At 41.8% G+C, this 23,672-nt stretch overlaps 1 protein-coding gene across 1 annotated transcript in view; it reads left to right on the forward strand.

The window, feature by feature from the left end:
• The first annotated feature begins 6,067 nt into the window (after positions 1-6,067).
• LOC128847638 (multidrug resistance-associated protein 1-like) overlaps positions 6,068-23,672 on the forward strand; it is a 54,091-nt gene continuing 36,486 nt past the window's right edge. Inside the window, exons 1-6 of the mRNA XM_054047212.1 lie at positions 6,068-6,260; positions 10,424-10,485; positions 15,364-15,505; positions 17,550-17,707; positions 22,083-22,260; positions 23,260-23,514. Of these exons, the coding sequence (XP_053903187.1) occupies positions 6,195-6,260; positions 10,424-10,485; positions 15,364-15,505; positions 17,550-17,707; positions 22,083-22,260; positions 23,260-23,514 (861 nt within the window). The 5' untranslated portion in view covers positions 6,068-6,194. The remainder of the gene's footprint in view (positions 6,261-10,423; positions 10,486-15,363; positions 15,506-17,549; positions 17,708-22,082; positions 22,261-23,259; positions 23,515-23,672) is intronic.

A 23,672-nucleotide genomic window follows, 5' to 3' on the forward strand; every position in this document is an offset into this window, starting at 1 on the left:
TTTTGTTTCCCTTATTTTTTCATGAAGCAATGACAACTATTATTCCACTAATACATGAAGTTTTCAACTTTAGTCATTCAAAAGTATTACAGATGTGTGTTGGAGTAAGAACCCTGAAGGGTAGCTTAAAAAGAATTGTTCAAGCTGAGCAGTATTAAAGATTCAAGGTTTCATATCATAGCTTTGTTTTGGAATAAGGCAGGGGTCGGCAACATTTGGCACGCGGCTACCCAGGGTAAGCACCCTGGCGGGCCGGGCCAGTTTTATTTACCTGCTGACGTGGCAGGTTCGGCCGATCGCGGCCCCCACTGGCCGCGGTTCGCTGTCCCAGGCCAATGGGGGCGTCAGGAAGCGGCGCAGGCGAGCGATGTGCTGGCCACGGCTTCTCGCTGCCCCCATTGGCCCGGGATGGCGAACCGCAGCCAGTGGGGGCCGCGATCGGCCGAACCTGCCGCGTCAGCAGGTAAATAAAACTGGCCCGGCCCGCCAGAGTGCTTACCCTGGCGAGCAGCGTGCCGAACGTTGCCGATCCCTGGACTAAGGTATCAAAAACTGCAACAAAATTTTTCAGGTGTCAGAGTCTGCTTTGATTTAATTTTCTTACCCAAGGGTATATTTTCAGCTGGGCTAAGATCTGGCCTTCCATAGTTATTGGTACAGTTTTGACTTGCGAAATAATTTGGGGTGCAAATCTGAGTCATTTTACTTGTAGCTAAGTGATTTGAGCCCACGGTTACTCATATGTACTAATAATTAAGATTATATGCACATTTTGTGGGTGTGATTGGCACCCACAAAAAGGATTTCACCCTTCCATAAATTTATCTTTCAGTATATTATTTGCTTGCTTTAAAATCAGGAATGCAAGCTTTGTGAACAGTGGGTCAAAAGGTCACCTAAGTGTTGTTATTGCCTGTGCAAGTAATTTTTTACTGGAATGCTAATTTGTAACCCAACAGCAAGACTCAAGTGAATTACTACAGCAATTGTATGAAAAGACAACTATTCCACTATCTAACAAAGGAAAAAAATCACTGTCACAAAACTGTGACAAATCAAAATAACGCAAGAAGAAATAATTATGTTTCCTATTTTTCACTGCCTTGCTTATAATATTATTTGCAACAAAGTATAACTCATTACAGTAACAAACAGAAATGTACAGTGCTGTGGTTTTGTGCAAGAAAAGGGCAACAGAACTACTACTATAATCCTATTGAGTAGAAAGGATGACTTTGTTTTGAAAATTTTCTATTACAAAAAGTTTAGACTCAATGTAGACTGTTAAAAAAACTAATAGTAATAGAAATATTATCTTCTCCTTTTTTAAATTGACCCAGTTCGTTTAGATGTAATTATCACCTTGGATTGTTTGTGAGGCAAATAGTGCCACATTTTATTAATGCAAATTGATTAGAAGTGATTATTTCTAGCATCCAAATTGAATGAGATGGAAAGAGTAAACAGCATGGACTAAGAGAAAATTGAGAGTTGTAAATATTTCTATTTTATCATATATCACTGGTAAGTAAACTTATTTTTTAAGGATGCTACCTGTAACCTGCCAATGTTACTGCTAGAACTACAAGGTATGCTTCTGCCAGACGAGATAGACCCAATGGAAAATTAATACGACTTTTCTGGGTCGCTGAACTGTGTATGCTACACAACCTGCATTCAGGTTAGAATCAATGAAATAGGGAAAAGAATTCTGACAACTGTTTGAGTCAGTGCATTATATGTGTTGTAAAGCACAAAATTTCCATAACATCTTATTTAGTATACACATAAGGAAAAAATTGCGCCCAGCACAAAACACTGTGTACAAAGTATAACTTCACCTATCTTGGTTAAGTGGAGTGAACATTACTTAAGATTAAACAGTTCTGTCTTGTGAGTCATAATTCATAGACTGGAAGAGTTCCTACTCCCAAAATTGCCTTGCTTTACATTTAAATTTACTCAATTTATTTTTTTCATCAACACAATTACTAAAAATCTAGGAAGTCACTAGTTAAGGAAACATGAATCATCTGTGCATATTTATAGGTATAGGGGCCTGATTTTCATTTATACTAAGACCTGTTTACATAACTCTGGGAATGTTAATGGACCTTAAAGGGAGTGTAAATGTAACTTATACCCACTTTGGTCTTTCTGCAGTGTCAGGGTGGGATAAGTCTTAGTGTAACTGAGAATCAGGCCCATAAATCGTTACATTTTCAAACTTTTAAAAGTGGAATGGGACAGGAGAGTGGGTGGGCACGGAGGGATGGGTCTAAAGGGAGATCCAATGAGGTAGGGGAACATGCAGGGGATTAAGGGCAGAGCTTGGAGCTGGAGTAGAGAAAGACATGGAGCAGGGCTGGTAAGTTTGCCAGCCAGAGAAAGCATCTCTTTAGCATAACTACACATTTTGCTTTCTAGGAAATTCCATGGTATAAGTCTTCCTCTCTATCCTGACCCTGTCTACTATTGAGGACATGGAAGTGGACAGAGAGAGCGGCAGACTTTCACCATAACTTTCCTAGGAAGCAGAAACTGTAGTTCTAGTAGACTGCCACTTCCTCTGGATGGTGTACCTGCTATGGTCTGCTAGAGAGCATCCCCACTCTGACCAACCTTATGTCTCCTGGTGAACCTTAAAAGATTAGTAGGGCCTAGGAAAGCATTCTTGGCAACTGAAGCCAACATAGGCAGTGAAGTACTCATGCTTCAGCACTTCATTATCTGTCCTCGAAGCAGGCTGTTTTTACAAAAAAAGCTCTCTCTCTCTTAGGTTCCCTTGGTATAAATAAAAACAGTTATGAATAATGCTAATACTTATTTTTGTGGAGTTTATATATACTGTATATATCATTTAGTCTAGATTGAACATATGCCTAGATTTATATGTTACAACACAGCCACATGAGCTAGCAGTGTATGAATAAAAGTTTTGACTGCAAATCTAATTTCAAAAAGTCTTTTTAGCTCTTTAATTGTTAAACAGACTTTTTTCAGGCTTTCTGGAAAATGCAATCTTTACCCTACAATTAGATAGTAGTAAATTTGGTGCTGATACACATTTTTCTCCCATATATAACAAAGGGATTAGTTATAAATATCAGTGCAACCTTCACTATGGCATTTCTACTGTCTCAATTGAGGTGAAAGAACATAGTGTGCATATGTAAGGCAAAATAAATTAATGGATTGAAACCTAAACCACTAAACTAGATCACCACAAAACCGTGTAAAACGAAGAAACAAATGGGAAGAAACCAATGGAAATGTTCTTTCTCAGCTTGCAACTTTGTGACAAAACAATATAGAAATTAAGACATAAAAGAGATTTATTCAAGCGGCTTGGACTTAAAGAGAGGCATTAGTCATTATTAAAACTCTTCTGTATGTTTTAGCCCAATGAAGACCTCATTAATAACTAGTGGGGAAAAAAGTGGGTTCTAAAAGACTGTCTTGATGAACAAATATTTGTTCATTTACCTGAAGCTATACTGGTCAGTTTTCATTCTCTGAAAATTAAACATTAGGGCCTCCTGTATTGTTTTTACCACTACGTTATTATTTTGCTCTAGTCTTCTTTTCTCTCCATGCTATTTCCTGGCCAGGCTATCTCAAGCACAAGCCACATCTGCTCTCTCAGAAGTCTTGCAATAAACAATTCAGATATGGTAGTTCTGAAGACAAGTTGTCGGCCATTAGACTTATTTTCCTTAATTAGGCTGCATTGGGTCCTACACCTTACACATTTGACTTCTATCATTAGCTATCAGGCCTTGAGCAAAAATGTATCCCTGCAGTTCAAATTCTAACATAAGGGGACATGGGGCTTCAAAAGAAGTAGTGAATGAAACAGGAGATGGGAAAATACAATATTGATACTCCACAGAGTAATGCTAAGATATGATGCTTCATGAACGTATGCAAAAATTCCATTATTGTACAGGAAAAGTTACGATCACGGGAACTATAACAGTAAGTGAAATCCTGGTTTTGTTACTACATCTAACTTCCTTTGCATTCAAATGATAACAAACGAATGATAACGAATACAGGTACACAAATCCAAAACAAGTCACATCCCTCCCTGACTGCCAGCATGAAAGATGATAGGTGGGGGGGATAGGCCATGAAGGCCTTGAAAGTGAAGACAAGCAGCTTATGTTTGATGTGATAAAAAAGAGGGAGCCAGTGGTAGGGTGACCAGATAGCAAGTGTGAAAAATCAGGACAGGGGGTGGGGGGTAATAGGAGCCTATATAGGAAAACCCCCCAAATATCGGGACTGTCCCTATAAAAGCGGGACGTCTGGACACCCTAGCCAGTGGAGAGATTCAAAGAGAGGGGTGTGTGACGCCACGAATAGCAACCCTCCCGCTTTGCAACTGGGTGCAGTTTCTGCCACGCAACTTGACATCTGGAAAAAGAAGAACAGGAGTACTTGTGGCACCTTAGAGACTAACAAATTTATTAGAGCATAAGCTTTTGTGGACTACAGCCCACTTCGGTTACTTGCTACCACCTGGTCCATGGGGTTGCGAATCAGGAGGGATGGGGTACGTGGTCGAAAACACTCCCGATCTGCTTCCTGACCAGAGTGGCCCCTTTCATTGAATATGTGAAAAGGGAGGTAAGGTTTGGGGGTACGGAGCATGTCCCTGAGCCCAAGGTGAGACCAGAGTGGCCCTTTTAATCGATCTGCTTCCTCCTGGCTAGCATGCCTTTAATTGTTTTAAATCCCTCCAAAGAGGAGGCAGCAAATCTTAAGCAGAAGTAAGGGCAGAGAGAGGGCAGTGGCTACAGCAAAGGTTACTGGGCATGCTCAGTTCGGGTGAGCATGCTCAGTACACCCAAAGTAGGAAAACGGGAGCAGGGTTTGTTTGCGTCGCTGTCTGGCAGAGTCCTTGTAACCCCAACAAGGCTGGGTCCAGGATTCCTGGAGGGCTCGACCCCCAACCTTGCTGTGGTCACCTAGCTCAGGTGCTAGGGTGTCCCCACTGCAGAGTACTCTCTCTGCACTGGATGCTTTCCAGACCCACTGATCATTACATACGATTTAAAGCAATACAGTTTATTTAACAATTAGTTTAAAAAGGAATAAGAAAAAATGGGAAAGGTTAAAGGAAACACATCATCCCGCTCTGTGCCAGGGAACATAACAAACAGTGTCTCTGGAATGTCAGGGCAGTTCACAGTCTGTTTCTTGTAGGTCCCAGGCCTCCTTCTCAGGCTCTGGCTGTGCTACAGAGATGCTGCGGGTTGGACACTTGCTCTGCCGGTGGCCACATGCTCTCAGGCTCTAGCTGGCAGGACTCTTCTTCCCAGGGTCGCCCCCGCCCTGTCAGGGTTACAATCCCCCTCCAAGTCTGGCCTGCAGAGCCTCTTGGCGGAGGCGTCTCCCTGTGCTGGGCCCACTGCCCAGGGTCCCCCTCACTCTCCCGAGCTGCTCACCGCACCCAGCTCCGGACTGCTCCAGCCCCGGCTCCAGCTCCACACTGCCTCCGCACAGCGGCTGCTGCTCTGCCTCCAGTTCCCTGGGCTGCTTCTCTAGCCCCTCTGGCTCTGGTTGCTATAGCTCTGCTCCCAGCAGTTTAGCTCGGGCCCCTGTTCTCTCCTTTGCTTGGCCCTACTCTGTCTGATCCAGGCAATTCCAGCTCACCAGGAGGATGGGACCCCACCCCTGGCCTCCTGACTCCATGATTAACCTGCCCGCCCTGTCAATCAGGCTGACCCTGGAGCATTGGCCTCTCTGCATTGTTCCTGGGGACTGTCAGTCTCAGGGTCCTGATTTCCCATGGACCTTTCCCCTGTGCTCTCCTCCCTGCAGTCAGCCAGTACGCAGCTCTAGGCAGGGGCACCCGCTGCTAATGCCCAGCGCTCCCATTCCCTCCAAGGGGCTCTGGGCTCAGTCTCTAAGCTCCGGGGACACAGGATCAGGCGGGAGTTGCTTTCCGCCCCCGTGACCCGACCTTTCCGTCGCTTGCGGGCAGATTGCGGCGACAGCTTTGCGCCTGGGCTGGGACCAAGACGCGGAGGTGGGTGGTGCCTGCAGGCCAGCTCCTCCCAGGCTCCCCGAGCTACACCGGCACCGGGCGCCCCTTGGCTGTGACTCAGCCACGCGCTGGCGGCTGCTGCTGCCGCGCTGCCCGGCATCCAGGGACACCCCGAGCGGCTGCGGGGCGCGCTGGGATCATGCTGGCCGCTCTGCGCGGGGGAGGGGGCGGCTCCTACGAGCTCCTCCCTCCGCTCAGCCAGAAGGTAACCCGGCCCCGCTGGGCTAGGGAGGGGTCCCGGGCGCACCCGGGGCGGGGGCGCTACTGGGTGGGAGGTTTCATGGAGAGCCCGGCTGGAGACTGAGCCCTGTTCTCCCCGTGCAGCCCGGCAGGGCAGGGATGGGGTCTGGCGGCAGGCAGCGGATAGGGAGGGGAGCTTGTGCTAGGGCCGCCTGGCCTGTGCTGTCCCCCCTCCGTTCGCTCACCAGGCAGTTGTACAGTGCACAGACCCGCCCCTCCCACTACCTGCATCAGGCTAAAATCACCTAATGGCTGGCTTGGTGGGGCTTATTCGAGCGGTTTCCTCGGAGCAGTTACATGCAATCACTGCTGGAGGCAGGATCTCTTCAAATGGAAACCTGGTCGTTATAGGAGACAAAACTGGGGAGGGGGAGTGCGCGGAAAAAAAAAAAAGGTCCTAATCAAGAGTTAAAAGGATGGGGGAGGATGAAGGTGATTGCGGGATAGGGACTATCTTCTGAGGGCTCTTTAAAATGTGGCATTAGGTAAGTATACCGGCTTGGAAATAGGGGTTAGGACTGGGTCAGGTCCAAGTGAGTCAGTCTCACATCTCCTTTCTTCTGGCAGTTGTTTATCCGAGGTACCTTGCACTTCTTGTTCCCTTCACTCTGATAACGCCAAGTGACTCTCACATCACCTTTCTTTGGGAGGCCTTGTAACATTCCTCCCCGGTGTACACCTCTGCCCCCTACAAAAAACATGCTAGGAACCTTGCGCTTCTTTCTTCCTCCACTTTGGTAAATCTTTCCTCCTATCACTCTTTTTATAGTTTTAGGATTCTCTCTGTCCTGTGCATTTTTTTTCCTCCCCTTTACAGTCTCTTTTGTGTCTCCCTCGGGCTAGTATTAGAATAAGTAAAATTCCATGAACAGAATGTAAACTGATTTCAGAGTGAGAGAAATCAACAAGAGGATGCGTCATTTCTGTGCTTATCTTTCCCTTTTCATCCCTTTTCTGTGTTGTCTGTATAATTGTAAGCCTTTTGGGGCAGAGATGGTCTCTCACTACATGTTTGAACAGTGCTTAACACAATGGGACTTGAGGTGATACTTTAATATGAAAAAAAAAAAAAAAACAGTTTACACTCTTAAATTAGAATTACAGTATCAGGGCCTGAGTGGTACATATGTAAAAGGATTTGCAGGCTGTAGTTTGGATCAGAATGAGAGACTGGTGTGAAATTAATACATATGTTATGTCCTAAAACATATTATAAGATATCAAAATAATTTAAATTAAATAATAATAAAAAAAAGCAGTATCTGTGGGCTGCCAAATTGTAAAGAAAATCAAACCATTGGCATGATGTAAGTCACTAGAGAAACACCTGCAACCAGAGTTTGTAAAGCTAACCAGCTTTTGACAGCAGTAGCTTTTTTTCAGGGGCAAAGTATATTTTCCTTATTTCACTTTATTCAGCCTGTTAAGTTCAATGACTAGTTCATTTAAAAAGTTAAGAAACCAGCTGGGAATTGAAAATGCAAGGCTTGTTTTCCTCTTCCAATCTTTGAATAAAAACTAGGTGCATGAGGATGAGATCTACTGGTTCTAAAATCCTGACTACAGATACTACTATATTTGATTGTTTAAGAAATCATTTCGTTTTAAATGACAAGCATGTTTTGATAAACTTTGATAAACGTTTTTCTTATTTATCCAGCCCATTTAAGGTACCGGTAATTTTATTTAACAATTCAAACATTTCAAATGGTGGTTTTTTTGCATTTATGATTAAATTGGAATTTCCAGCTTGACACAAATCACATATGAAAAAAAATTAAACATCATCTAGTTAAAAAAAAAAAAAAAGCATCACTCACCAGTTTATCAAATAATACATGTAATATTTAAGAATCTAAATAAAAATAAATTAAATTATATAATTGCTCAAATAAATGTGTATAGATATAATGTGTCCTGGTTAACAAAAAGAAGCTCCAAATTTAGTGTGAAGGCTATATTTAGTTGCAAATCAACATGTTTTAATGGTTACCAATCAGTGAGACTCAACTTTCTTTGGGAAAATAACTAAAAAATACAAATGCAAAACAAGATTAAAATCAGTTATTTAAATGAAGATTTCTTTCTTGATGATTTAAATTATGATTAAAATCTGTGATTTAAATCAATCTACCTTGATGATAACACTGAATCATTAGGGTTATGGTAATATCTGCACTCAAAATATGTCCTCTATCCTTAGTAAAAAGTGCTGTTGCCTCTGGATAAAATATTTTTAGAAAATTTTAATTGAGCAATGATTTTCTTGATTGGACTGCAACTTTGGAGACTCAGTCAACCCCATTAAGGGTCTCTGTGTACTACAAATTAAAAAAAGTTAGCAAAGAAACATTTCCTTAATCATCAACATCATCATCATCAGAAAGTGCCTTCACTTCAGATAATTCTCTCCATTTCCCCTTCCTCACTCCCCAAATTAGAAAAATTCCCTAATTTGAAAAATTAAAAACAACTCACAGGGCTTAAAGGGTATCTTGTTGCTCAGTCACCATATCACTTGGCTCATTGAAGAGCACCTCCATGAGCGAGGAACGGGAAACCAGTCTATGTAACAAGATGGTAATGCTGTATAATAAAACTGAACAACAAAAATCAGATGTTTTTATTAACTAGTAGTAAAAGTAACACCTAATATTATTATAACTGAAAAAATAGTGATTCCCATTGTTTTGAGGCTTTAATACAGTGAAGGGTGAAAAATACAAAAATAGGAAAATGTGTTTATAAAAGCACAAAGATTGGCAGGGGAACTCTGGAACAGGTGTAATATCTAAAAGTACTTTTAACTCTATTAGATTTCAGGTTCATGCTTTTAAATAGGATCAGTGTCAGAAAGTGAAAATGTTAGTGACTGGTGTGAGACAGTGCTGCAAACTTGTCCTGACATCATCCTTTGAATTAATGGGAAGGCAAGGGATGAATATGAGTTCAGAGTTTGGCTCGGTGGGTCTTCCTTTGAAATGTTTTCTTGTGGAGTTCTATGCATCTCCTGTTAGGGTCCATTACAATTTTGCTACATATAGAAATGGGAGCATGACTGGACCAATAGTAAAAGAGAGGCTGATTACTTCAGATTTGTATCATTCATTTGAATGATAAATGTACAATATGTATAATCCAGCAATACTAATTAACCTTTACAGGTATTAACAATTTATGGAGGGTGAGTTTCTTTATTTGAGAATTACATTTGGGAAGATATTTTTTAAAAGGGAGATCTTTAATTAATCTGTTTCTTGGATTATCACTGGTTATTTGGTGTTGCTTGAAAGAACAACAGAAATTTTTGTGAATACATAGTGGGTTCTTCAGAGTACTGGTCATGTGGTGTCCTTGCAAAATGGGTTTTTAAAAGCCACCTCAGAGATCTGGAAGTGCAATTCCAATTAGAAATTAATGAACAAGGCATCCAATTTTTTTGGCAGATTTGAAAATCTGAGCAATAGAATGCATTGTATTGTATTCCTCATGACTAAAGGCAGGCCTGTGTTAAGACCCATCTTTAAGTGTGAACAATTTATTTTCCCCTGATAGTTCAGTTGGCCAAATAGTAATTTTTAGTTTAAAAATTTTTAAGGTAGCTTTGCTTATGTTAGGCCTGATGTTGCTGTAGTTGTTTACATCAGTGCAAAGTGGGTAAAAAACCCCTACCAGATCAATGTAAAATGGTGGTGGAATTTTACATCCACTTTCCACTGGAGATGAGTTGTGCCCATTGAATCAAGTAGCCTTAAACCTCTCTCTCATTCCATGTGTCTTCTGTGTTAAAGAGAGAAGGAGAAATAGGTGTGGCACTTGATCATGATGAACAGATAATCATAGCAATAAATTCTAGTATTCAGGTCTAGGTTTTTTGTTTTACATAGAAAATATAGGTTATGTCACTGGAATATTAAATATGAAGCAAATTTATTTTTAGTTACAGCTTTGTGTACTGAACTTGGAGTTTATTATCTGAGATCTATAAATTTAACTCATATTAACATTGATCCAGGGGAGAATGGATCTCTTAATGCCTAAATTTCTAAGAAAAAATGTGAAGTACAGATTCATTTCCCTTTGCCCTTCAAATAACATGAATTGTGTTTGGTTTATTTTTATTAATAGAAATGCAGTCCTGAAGCAAATGCTTCCTTCTTCAGTAAGATAACATATTCCTGGTACAGCAGGTGAGAATTTAAGTTATTTATTAGTGCTTATGCTCAGTTGGTTTAGGCACAAGTCATACATGCATTCCATCCATTTATGCACCTGGCATTTTAATCCAGAATGAGAGTGCTATTAAAACAGTGTTCTAAAGCCAGAGTTTACAATTACTATAAGTCACTTCTTAACAATTACTTTCTAATGTACTAGTCCTGTAGTTCTAGGCACATACTAATGTTTTAGGTTGCCTGATTCTTGCTAGTAACAAACCGATAATGTTTAGCACTTTAATTAACATTTATGAAGTGCTCTAAGTCAGTGGGAGCTATTCACAAGGTCCCCTTCATTAGAAAATAGACATGTATGTTTCCCAGTGTTGTGTGGCAATACAATTACAAGAGTAAATATTTTAGTGTGACCTACAGAAAATTAGCCAAGTAACCCTGTTAATCAGTTATATGACTAATTTCCTGTGTATTCTTCTTTAATGTTTGTTCTCTTCTTCTCTCCAATCATGTGTCATTCTAAACAAGTAATTAAAAGAACCATCTCCTTGTGAGGAAGTATAGCATACCTTCATATGAACTGAAAGCTCAGCTACTTCAGGTTGGGCTGACTACTGTAATTTAACATTCAGTAGGATATTTCAAGCAACTTCACATGTTTTGTCTCCTGACTATTACTCATTATTAGCACTTCTTCTACATCATGTGCTTCATTTGGAAATACTGTCAGTCAAAATAAACAGTAAGGCATGTAAGTGTATAGTGTAAGCCTATAGTCATGAGAGAGAGGAATATTAATAATATGATTAAAGTCAGTTTACAAGTAACAGCTGCTTTTTGCTTTGTTCTACATTACTATTGTAATATTCTTAAACTTTGGTATCTGATTCTTTTTGCTTAGCTTAATTTCAAGCTTTCACATTATATGGTGAAAACCTAACTCCATTAAAGTTAATGGGAGTTTTGTCATTGATTTCAGTGGACCCAGGATTTAATCCATGGTCTTGAATACAGTAATGTTGCAAGTTAAAGTTTTTAGTTCTCGCACAATTTGCATAAAATTTATAACTCCTCACTTTTATCACAACTTTCTTCAAAAATAGAAAGATCCAAATTTTGCTTAAGGTTTTGATTTTCTTGTCTGTCTCTGCAAAACTTGGTGATGGAAAAGCTTACCTGTGTGCTCTATGTACACGCATATATGCTCTAATCCCCTTGAGGGAGCTCCTTAGGATTTCTGTAAAATAATTCCTCACAACTTGTTGCAATTTAAACTCTTAAGTGTCCTTATTGGAGAGCTCTAAAAGATTTATTTAAAATGTTGTCTTATTAGATTACGTTTTAAATAAGTCTTGTATTACTCTCCAGTAAAGTGTAGTTGCAGCCTTCTCAGTCCCAGGATATTAGAGAGACAAGGTGGGCATAGATGACTCGTGCCTCCCCATACTGGTAGAGCACAATCTAAAGAGGAGGACACGTGACCGCCCCACGTGTCTCCTCTCTTCAGTGACACCCCCCCCCCCGCCCTGCGCCCAGTCCGGGGCTGCCATGGTCCCGCTCCCCCCATGTTACCTGTGGGGGGAGGCTCTGTCCTTCACTCCCCACACATCTCCCCCAGCAGGTTTGTCTGCTCTCCCTGGCAGCCAGGTGAGGAGTGGGACGGAGCCACTTCTGTTTGAGAGAGCCTGGCTGGAAGGCAGTGGCAGCCTGCACCCTGCCCTGGCTCAGCTGCCAGGGACAGGGGCCGAACATGCTGGGAGGTACAGGGGGGCTCTGGCTCACTCGGCCCCTGTCCGTGGCAGCAGGGCCTGGGTGGGGGGCAGCCCACTGAAACCCCGGCTGCCAGGGACAGGCTGGGCAAGCTGGAGCCCCCTCTCCACCGCTGCTCCTGCTGAAGCCCCAAGCCCCGGCAGGTGTGCCCTGTGAGGCTGAAGCCCCAAGTCCCCTCTCCTAACTGGGCAAAAGCCCTACCCCACCACCCCGCTGCAAGGCAGAGGTCCAGAGCTTCCTCCACCCTCCTTTCCCGGGCCTGATAGGTGGAAAATGGGATGGGGGCCTGGAGGGCTCCGCAAGCCACACTTTAACTGTAAAAGAGCCGCATGCAGCTCGTGAGCCACAGTTTGGCCATCCCGTAATAAGCCATAAATCCAGCATTTCTGATCAGTCCATGATTTTTCATCTCTAGCAGAGTAATGAATGTAAGCTCCCAGGCTTGTCTTTTGAAAATGTAGTGGAGCTTTCCTTTATGGATGAGAACTGAGAGGTCAGATATCGCTTTGTGAAAAGTGTTCACCCAGAGGTGATGGGATGTTTTTGTCTTTTATCATTTTCCTCTGTGAGTTCATTTGAGGGCATAGTGATTGTCTGGTTTCACCCACATAGTTTTTCTTGGGGGATTTAGTGCACTGGATGAGGTATGCTACATGTTGTGATAGGCATGAATAGGATCCCTGGATCTTGAAAGGTGTGTTGTTGGGGATGTTGATCACTGTCGCAGTGGAGATATGTCTGCAGGTTTTGCATCTGCTGTTCAGGCAAGGTCTGGTGCTGCTTTGAGTTGGTGTGTCCTGGTCTGTAGGGAGCTTGCTTTTGATGATGAGCTTGAGAGGTTGGGGGGTTATCTGAAATCCAGAAGCAGGGGCGTTCAGGAAAGATTTCTTTCAGGATGGGATCCCCATCAAGTATGGGTTGTAGTTCTTTGATGATACACCATCTGGGTTCCAATGTGGGGTGGTATGTGATGACTAGGGGTGTGTAATCAGAGGGAGTTTTATTTCTGTATTGAAGCAGGTTCTCAGGATATTTGGGTTGCCTGTTTCATGATGTGATCTACTTCTCTGATGGCGTGTCCTTGTTTTGGCAGAGGTGGTTTTAAGTGTGTTAAGGTCTATAGACTGTGACTTTCTCCTCTGAGCATATTCTGTGGTATCTGAGTGCCTGGCTGTAGATAACAGATTTATTGGTATGTTTGGGGTGGCTACTGGATCTATGAAGGTAGGTGTGGGGGTCCGTGGGTTTCTTTTATATGGTTATCTGAATGGTTCCATTGTTTAAGATGATGATGGCGGCCAGGAAGTTGATTCTAGTGTGAGTGTGTTCCAGAGAGAGTTTAATGGATGGCTGGTGGTTGTTGAAGTTGTGGTGGAAATCTATGAGGAGTTTAAGCTGTTTGTATCTGTTCCACCTTGCATTTTTGCTGTGATGCTAGGAGTTCCTTTCCCAGACCTGAAGAAGAGCTCTGTGCAGCTCGAAAGCTTGTCTCTGACTAACAGAAGTTGGTCCAATAAAAGATATTGCCTCACCCACCTGGTCTCTCTAGTAAAGGACACTTAGGGCTTAAATAATATTAGGCTTCTGCAGTCTGACCTGGGAAATCTCAAACTGATTATTATATAACTAACTCATAACATTGCATCATGCTTCCATGGGACCCAGAATGAGATTAAGGCAATCTGGGGCTTTAGGCACAACCCAAATTGGGCCCTTCAATGGACTCATCTGTCTTTTGGGGAAGCACCAGGATTCAGAATTGAGACCAATGGGGCAGTTCACTGCTCGTAGAGGTATTGTTTCAGGTTCTCTCCTGACTCAGACAGGTACCGTTATACTCAGGTAACATTTTCAAAATTTTCTTTGAATACCTGACATCTAGAAACGTTTTTTTTTTTTTAATGAATGGTGAAATTCTGATCTCACCATTTGACTCCAGGAGTTGGGACTCTAAGCAATGACTTAGAGTATGTATGCCTTAATCTTGCCATGTTGGGACCCCGGTAGACCTATGCAGTGACATCTGGTTGATTCATATCTGTTGCTTTCCAAACTTTTGGAACTTTCTTAAAAAATTAATTGACTTCGACATCAGCATTCATTTTTGTAGATTTTCCCATTTGGTTGCTCTGCCCCATGTCCAGCCAGTCATGCTTCCAAACAAACACTACAGGTTCCTTTCATTGTTCTTGTGGGGGGATTCCTGTGGGTTCAGGGTGATTACGACCATTATTTACACCCATTTCAGCTCTTCTGTTTCTAACTGCAAAGGGGATAATATGGCCCAAAATTTAAACAAATCAAGATCTATTGTAAGCTTATTGTAGACTTATACTAAAACCCAATTTCTGTTTGTCCCTGAGTACCCTGGTTAAGGATGAGTCACAGCAGAGTGAAATCCTATTATAAAGAAAAATATTTTCTCTGTAGATCAGGGGTAGGCAACCTTTCAGAAGTGGTGTGCCGAGTCTTTATTTATTCACTCTAATTTAAGGTTTCGCGTGCCAGTAATACATTTGAACATTTTTAGAAGGTCCCTTTTTATAAGTCTATAATATATAACTAATCTATTGTTGTATGTAAAGTAAATAAGGTTTTTAAAATGTTTAAGAAGCTTCATTTAAAATTAAATTAAAATGCAGAGCCCCCCCAGACTGGTGGCCAGGATCCAGGCAGTGTGAGTGCCGCCGAAAATCAGCTCGAGTGCCGCCTTTGGCGCGTGTGCCATAGGTTGCCTACCCCTGCTGTAGATCATCATAAGTGGACGGTCACTAACCAGATTTGCTATTGAAATAACTAGAAATTTTTATTCTCCTTAACTTCATAACTACAGATGGATGCTGAAATGCAGGTTTTCCCCATTTGAGGGTGTTCAGATCTGGGGATTTTTGATTTGGGCCCTTGTCTACTATAACTATAGTTTCAGTATAGTCAAATTGACTTTAGGTGGGTTCCACAATTTTGCCTTTTATATTATACATACTGTATTTTTTATTGTGAATGTAGAGTTTATTTATAAATATTGTATTATGTGTATAAAGTTTCTCAGTTAGGATTCCTGTTTGATTTGACTGCTTTGTGTGTCTTGTAATAGTTCACTTGTTAAAGTGTTTATTTTCCTTTCAGAATAATAACTTTAGGCTACAAGAAACCATTGGAAAGAGAAGACCTGTTTGAATTGAATGAAAGTGACTCTCCATATACTGTATGTCCTAACTTTGAAAAGCATTGGAGGAAGGAACTCTTAAAGGCAACAAAAGGATTAAAGGTAATGATGATAGCAATAAGTAACATCACTAACCATTATCTTTTTCTAAATTTATATTAGGCATCTCCAAAAATCCTTGTCAAAACTTGATTAAATTCTTGTAATGATTTAAATCAAATATCTTAAGAGCACCATATAGATTTCCATACGTTCTGCCCTCCCTTGATGGGTGTACTAGTTCAGAATACCAGACAAAAGTGCTTCAGTGTATATGTTTAGCTCCCATTAACATTGGTAATGAGTCTTGCTCTAAGGCAGTGGTTTTCAACCTTTGTCTGCAGGTCCCTGTGGGTCCGCAGACTATGTCAAAGGGGTCCGTGAAAGATGACTATGAAAATACAATATTTCAGCTCCCAAAAAAGGGAATTGGTATCGTTACCATATATGCCCACAGTTTAGCACCCTTTCTCACGCTGCATCAAATGCCGTGCTGAGCACGTGCAACATTTATAGTTGAATTCTGTTCAGTCAATTTTCAGTCTAAGACTTCTATGGTAGGGGTCCTCGGACTACAGGTTGAATTTCCAAAGGAGTCCACACCTCCATTTGAAATTTAGGGGCCCACAAATGAAATAAGGTTGAAAATCACTGCTCTAAGCAAAAACCAATTGTATAAGGTTCTGGCAACACTTGTGCACCATTGCAAGGAGTGGTGTGTGTAGCTGCAAGGTGTATTAAAACCATTAGTAAGATTTTTGTAGTGTAGAGCAGGCTTCAATGTAATGTTTTAATGAAATTTCCTGGGTTGTTGTTTTGTGGTAGGTGTTTGTGGGTTTTTTGTTTATTTTTGAAGTTTCACATTATGGATTTCTTTTTTTGACATGTTTGGCTAGATACTGCAGGAATGCCATAACCTTAGGAAGTCTATATGAAGAGCCTCTGTCCTGAGAGTCTTAGGAGCATACAATGCTCACCATTCCCAATAAGGCAGACAAACCTTTCTTGATGTCCAGTCATGATCAGATCATAGGGGACTTTGGCTTCTGCATGATATGGTTGGCAGGGTGTTGAGCTCTGGCAGCTCTGATCTTGGGGCTGTGCCCCAGAGTTAGGCTGGGTCTACACTACCCGCCTGAATCGGCGGGTAGAAATTGACCTCCCGGGGATCGATTTATCGCGTCCCGTCGGGATGCAACAATCGATCCCCGAATCGACGCTCTTACTCCACCAGCGGAGGTGGGAGTAAGCGCCCGTCGATGGGAAGCCGCAGAGGTCAATTTTGCCGCTGTCCTCACAGCGGGGTAAGTCGGCTGTGATACGTTGAATTCAGCTACGCTATTCACGTAGCTGAATTTGCGTATCTTAAATCGACTCCCCCCTGTAGTGTAGATGTAGCCTTAGGTTCCAAAAGGCTTCAGACCTTACAGGGCCATTTCTTTTCTGGATGCCACCTTTCTAACCCCATCTGATTTGAGGAAAGTATCTCTCCCCCCCCGCCCTCCCTCGCTCTTGTAATACCCAAGAAGGGCAGATTTGTTTTTGCTCAGACTTTATCAGAATATTCATTTTTGATTAGAACCTTAACTTGGAAAATTTCAGTGTGCCAGGTTAAGATTTAGAAAGCTATTTAGCAACTGACATCACACCATTAGAATAGAAATTCTTAGGCAACCTTAAATAAAGCAGTTGCTACAACTCCCACTGTAAAGCAAAAAGATACTTATTAGTGTTTTTTCAGTGTAACGTCTTACTTATCTGGATCTATATACAGTACAAAAGGCTTCCTCCAACACATCTAACAGATTTTTGGACATTCCAACTCTCATTTTTTGAGGAAGACCTTTTCTGTTGAAGGCCTACCCATGGTAATAAATTGCCTTTTTGTGATACTCAAAGATGATTGCAGAATCCTTATTCCTCCTTTCATAAAGGATTACTAGATAGTCTAAATTATTTTTACACAGAAATATTTCTACCTCTCACTGAGTTGGAAGAAGTATATTCCACAGCACCATAGGTGTGCCCATTGCTCTAGGTTGACACTCTGCATTTTTGTGTTAAAATCTTTGTCTTAATTTTGTGTGTCTCTTTTGTAAATTGGCAGGCTCCTTATGACAAAGAGGTGATATCAGAGAAAGCAAGTTTCCAGAAACCATCTCTGCTTTACCCTCTATGGCAAACATTTAGATTTTTATTGATTAAAGTTGCCATTCTGAAAGTTGCAGCTGATATTCTGGCCTTCATGAGTCCACAGATAATGAAGTAAGTTTTTTTTAATGTGCTCCATTTTGTGTTCAGGACAGCAATAATAATAAAGCTAAAGGATTTCCAATATCAAGAAATTTAGTTCTGCTAACACAACTTTTTAGTGGCAAGGTTTATTAGAGCAAATGTTTCGGTAACTTAAAATTATTCACGTTAAATATTTTTATAAGATTTTTTGAGGGATTAACAAACTTCCTCTAAGAATGTTTTAATGCCAGTTTGTGACCAACAAACAAAAGATACTTCTGATATTTATAGGCTGAGATGTTAGGTCATTAAGAAAAGGTCATTAAGAAATGAGTCCCTGACTGAATTCCACCCAACCCATGCCTAGCAGATTACATGCAGCCGTTTCCATGAAGTTACTGAAATGCAAATATTGATAGTCACCGTTTGACAGTTCTAGCTTGAATTTGTAATTTCCTTCGTGCATATTTTCTTAAATATATGGCTGATTGCTTATTACATCTATAGAACTAAATAGCATTCTATCAATAAATACCAATTAGGGAGCTCCTTCCTGCATTGCATTGATATAATACCATAGTACAGGAGCTAATAAGGTGAAAAAAATGTGGATTAGTTATGAATTATGAACCCTATTGACAGCAGAGATGCATTTCTCTCTTTGCGGTGTTACATGGCTGAATATGATGACACTCAAATCCATGTTGCTATTGATACTGAAATATCAGATGTTATTACTGTATTAAAGAAAACAATGAAATATTTAAAAGTGTGTGTGTGTTGGGGGGAAGCTTGAGTTACAGGAGCTAAAAAAAAAAAAAAAACATGGTGCAAATTATCCTTTTCCATACAATGGGACAAGGAAGAAAGTAAGGAAATACAGATACACTCAAAGTGGCTCATCTCCTGAGAGGTGGGGCGAAGGTTTCTTTTCCGAGGAACACAAGGTAGAAACCACCAGAAAAGAGAGTGGCTCATGGAGTTAGCCAAATTTCCTCCCTGAACTCAAGGCTGTCAACCTGTATCTCTGAAGGATTATCGTATTATAGAAAACGAGTACACGTCTTATTAAAAATAAAAAAAAATGCAGAGGATTGTGGGGAGGAAGAGGAAATGAAGGAGACATTGTAGTCACCAAAGTATGTTTTAAAAATGTACATACTGTACGTAGAAGCTTAGTGTGTCATGTGTCGAAAGGAGGTTCATGAGCCTTTCCTCAAACAAGGATGTCTCGTAAGATCTTGACTCTGAAGTAGATTTCAGGTAAATAGCCCCTATATGACTTAATCAGAGCAGATACACTATATAGCAATTACTCCATAAACAATACTTTACTCCAGGGGTCGGCAACGTTCGGCACGTGGCTCGCCAGGGTGAGCACCCTGGCAGGCCAGGCCAGTTTATTTACCTGCTGACGCGGCAGGTTCGGCCGATCGTGGCCCCAACTCGCCGCGGTTTGCCGTCCCGGGCCAATGGGGGCGGCGGGAAGCGGTGTGGGCGAGCGATGTGCTGGCCGCGGCTTCTCGCTGCCCCCATTGGCCCGGGACGGCGAACCACGGCCAGTGGGGGCCGCGATCGGTCGAATCTGCTGCGTCAGCAGGTAAATAAACTGGCCCGGTGCGCCAGGGTGCTTACCCTGGCGAGCCGCGTGCCAAACGTTGCCGACCCCTGCTTTACTCCTTAGCATGATTTACTGTAAGTGCTCCCTAATAATGTATTCAAACTAAGAAATTATATTTTTAAAATTTCATAATTCAGGTAATATACCCAGTTGTGTTATGAAGTCATTGGTAACTTTTTAAAAAAAAATGCTTGAAGTGAAATTGCTGTGACAGTCATGGAACTGCTATGTAATGATCTAAGAATACTGAGATGTAGCAATTATATGAATGCTGTATATGACCTGGGCAGTGAGGTAAAGTTACTGTGTAACTAGCATGGATTTATTAGAATTTCCTGAATGTCAGAATTGATTTAACTTACATTGGAGGTAGTGGAATGTTTATTGTATGCCTAAAATGTTAAAATTCAACGGGGTCTGTGCATGAAGGCAACACAATGGCTGTCCAGACAAGAACATCCAGACACTTGAAAGACAATGGGGAAAAGTGTTACCCTCAAAGATCCTGTGCCCTATTTCCAACAAACTGCAAACCGGTTACAAAGTCCTTCTCTGGAGAGGAAGTGAGGGGTTAATTGTCAGGCGCTGCCCAAGGGGAGACAGGCTGACAGTGAGAGAGACTTTGAGGAGAAATCTGAAAGAGTTGGATCTTTCCCCATATCCATGGAATGCTAAGCCTTAGGAACAGACAGGCAAGAGTGTAGACTTTTTTTTTTTTTTTTGACAATTACATTTCAGAGAAAAATCTATTGTTCTAATAATTAATACTCTGCTTTAAAAAAACTGTCTGGTCACAACTGTCATTATTCTTGGAAGGAACAGAATTGTAGGGTCGGGACGTACATCAGACCTGCTGAGGCAATCTAGGGTGGCCATGTGTCCGGCTTTCAACTGGAAAGTCTGGTGTGTTACTGACCGGACACCCAAAGTCCAGTTATTGCAGGTGTGGGAGGTGGGGTTGCACTGGGTCATCTCCCACGCCAGCCCCTACTCAGCTGGGGCCGTCCCCTACCTGCATCAGGCGGCTGCAGCTCCTAGCCCTGGCTTCACAGGCGAGTCCCTCCTGACCCGGGTGGCGGGGGGTAGGAGGGGAAAAGCAGCGAGTGACTGGGGGAGGGGGAAAGAGGAGTGGACGGGGGGGGCATCAGGGGAAGAGGCGGGGCAGGAGCTTGGGGGGATAGGTGGGGCAGGGGCGAGGCTTTGGGGAAGAGGCAGGGCAGGGGTGGGGTCTCGGGGAAGAGGTGGAGCTGGGGAGGTTCTAACACTCCTGCTGGAGTGTTCAGTTTTTAAATATTACCAAGGTGGCAACCCTAAGGTAATCATGGTTGATACACAGGGAACTGCAGTGCAATGCCTGGTCTGAGAGTGGGAGAACTGTGTGATTCATCCTAAGAGGCAGGCAACTGCTAGGGGCTTGAGAACTGAGAGGGAATGTACTTAGAGGGGGATCAGAAGGGCAGTTAGCCCAGGAACTGTGACAAATGCAAAGGGAAGCCTAACTGTGCAATCTGTGTTTAAGAATTTCAAAATTTAGAATCTGAATCAAGAACTAAAAACAAATGAAATGCAAAGCTAATTGAAGGCTGATGCTCAGACTAACTCAAAAGGTACATATTAAGTGTTAGCTTAAATTCTGAGTCAAAACTCTGAACTTCCATGCTTTTGTTGCTTAGATGTAGATTTTTCTTATTTGCTGGAGCAGCTGAACAAAAAAGAAAAACCTACATCTCAGTCACAAAAACATGGAAGTTTTGTGATATTATAATAACTACTATTCAGGTTTAATTGAAGACTGAAAATGACTCTGCCATGGGAGAGAAGGAAGTGATTTTTATCAACAAAGGGAAGGTGTTTAACACGGTTGTTCACCTGGTTGGTTATCAGAGAATTTATGAACATAAGTGATTAGTGTTAACCTTTAGACTGTTGCAGCTGCCACCCTCAGCTATGGAACAGTTTGTGCTAAAAATTAACCTTGCTGTGAGCTACATCTGCAATTGTCTGAAAGGAAATGTTAGAATGACACCATCAACTACTCTATATCAGTGTTTCCCAAACTTGTTCCGCCGCTTGTGTAGGGTAAGCCCCCTGGGGGGCCGGGCCGGTTTGTTTACCTGCCGCGTCCACAGATCCGGCCAATCGCGGCTCCCACTGGCCGCGGTTCGCTGCTCCGGGCCAATGGGAGCCGCTGGAAGTGGCGTGGGCCAAGGGAGCTGCGATCGGCCGGACCTGCGGACACGGCAGGTAAACAAACTGGCCCAGCCCGCCAGGGGCTTTCCCTACACAAGTGGCGGAACAAGTTTGGGAAACACTGCTCTATATTGTTTATTACACTCACTTGTTAGTAGTAGTCTATTTTCAGGCTAGTAACAAAACTTAATTTTGACTTCTGATTTTTTTTTTTACCCTTTTCCATTTGGCAAATACTGATTTTTTTTATTATTCTACAGTTCTAACAAAAAGGTAGATTTTTTTTTAACCGCCCTTTATTTGTGCTCCATTACCAGTGAAATCAGCAGCAACGTCCCTCTCTGTGAAACAGCATTTGAGAATTGTTTCAAAGGTAGCACAGTAGCACACAGATGAATGCTCTTCAATCCACCGCCCATTTTGAGTATCCTAATTCTCCACTGTCTTGCACCTTTTAGACTCATTTCGACTTGTGCAAAGTGGATGTAATAACTACACAGATTGTAAATATATCAATTTTACTGAACCCATTTGCCAGATTCATATTGTTGATTAATGCACAGATTTTAAAACTGTGTATTCCTTCATTTGCAGGGCAATGATAACTTTGTGTGAAAATCACTCTGATTTACACTGGAAGGGATACGGCTATGCCATTGCTCTTCTTGTTGTGGTTGTCTTGCAGACACTTGTCCATCAGTTATACCAGCGTTTCAATATGCTCACCTCTGTCAAAATTAAGACTGCTGCTGTTGGCCTGATATACAAAAAGGTAACTGCTTCTTCTAACATTACTCCCTAACCTCTAAAAAGGGCAAATGTCTCAGTTTTGAAAGATAGAAGTGCTACAAAAACAAAGATGTTGTAGATTGAAGAAAATATTAATAAAGATGCCTGAACTATAACTGGAGCACTAGCAACAGCTGAAGTTAAAATTTCATGTTTCCATTCTAAGAGTCCCATCCTACAACTAAATGGGGGAAGCTCTGCATCAGTGCAGAATCTGAAGATATAGGGGTCTGCCAGGGCAGGGCAGGTTGCGGGATTGGGAATTACCCCCTTTTTCACTTGCTTACTGTTCTCTGAAACTCACTTTTTTTTTTTTTTTTTTAAACATGAAATTTTCCAGGCTTGGTCTGTGTGTAAAGGCGGAGGGCTGTGCATGTGTCTGCATGTATGTGTTGTTAAGTTTGAACAAAAATTATTCATCCATTTTTGAGCAAAAAGAAGGCTGAATTCCCCTCCATCCCTAGCCATTTTTTAAAAATAAGAACTACTTATGCAACCTTTCCTTGAATTGCTTTAGCATTGAAGTAGTGGGAGCAGAAAGCTGAAATTTTGGCCAGGAAATCTCCTCTCTAGGGGAGAAAGTTGAGATCTTCAGCCTTTTAGTGAAAATTGGGTTTGATTTGGCACAGCAGTGCTACTCTGCAAGTTGCAATATGCACAATAGTTTAGGAACTGTTGTGGGTTTTTTTAAATAACTTTAACCTGATGTTTTAGGTGAACTCTGCAAATGTGTGCGTAGCTAATACCAGATTGTAGTAAAACATGTAGTGGGCCCTGTCTCATTCAGGACAAGGGAGCTTAGGTGCTAACAAAGCTCAAAGCTGGAGAGAGAAGTTATCTCTATATGGAGCTTGTGAGCTACAAAGTATTTACTATACTGTAGTGCATAGCAAATGAGGCAAAGATGCTTTCTTTTTTACTCCATCTTTTTAATTTACTTCATTTTGTAACAGTACACTTTGGTTTCTTGCTATTGTTGCAGGCTTTAAGCTTAGCTAATTCTTCACGGAGAAAATATACAACTGGTGAAATTGTTAATTTGATGTCAGCAGATGCCCAACAACTTATGGAACTGACTGTAAACCTCAACCTTCTTTGGTCAGCACCTTTTCAGATCCTGATGGCTATAGTCTTTCTCTGGCAAGAACTGGGCCCATCAGTGCTAGCAGGTGTTGCAGTGCTCGTTTTGGTTATACCTATAAATGCTTTTGTTGCTGCAAAAGTAAAACAGCTGAGGGTAAGAAATGTAAATGCCGGAAAAAGTTGTTATGGAAAAAGTTACAATGAAGAGCTGATTTTTTAAATACGAATGTAAAACTAATTTGGGCACAAAATAACCAAAGTCACAGCTCTCTTTGTTGGAGGGGGAACTTTTGGTATCTAAACAATCAATAT

This window comes from Malaclemys terrapin, chromosome 1, assembly GCF_027887155.1.
Source record: "Malaclemys terrapin pileata isolate rMalTer1 chromosome 1, rMalTer1.hap1, whole genome shotgun sequence".
Taxonomy (NCBI): Eukaryota; Metazoa; Chordata; order Testudines; family Emydidae; genus Malaclemys; species Malaclemys terrapin.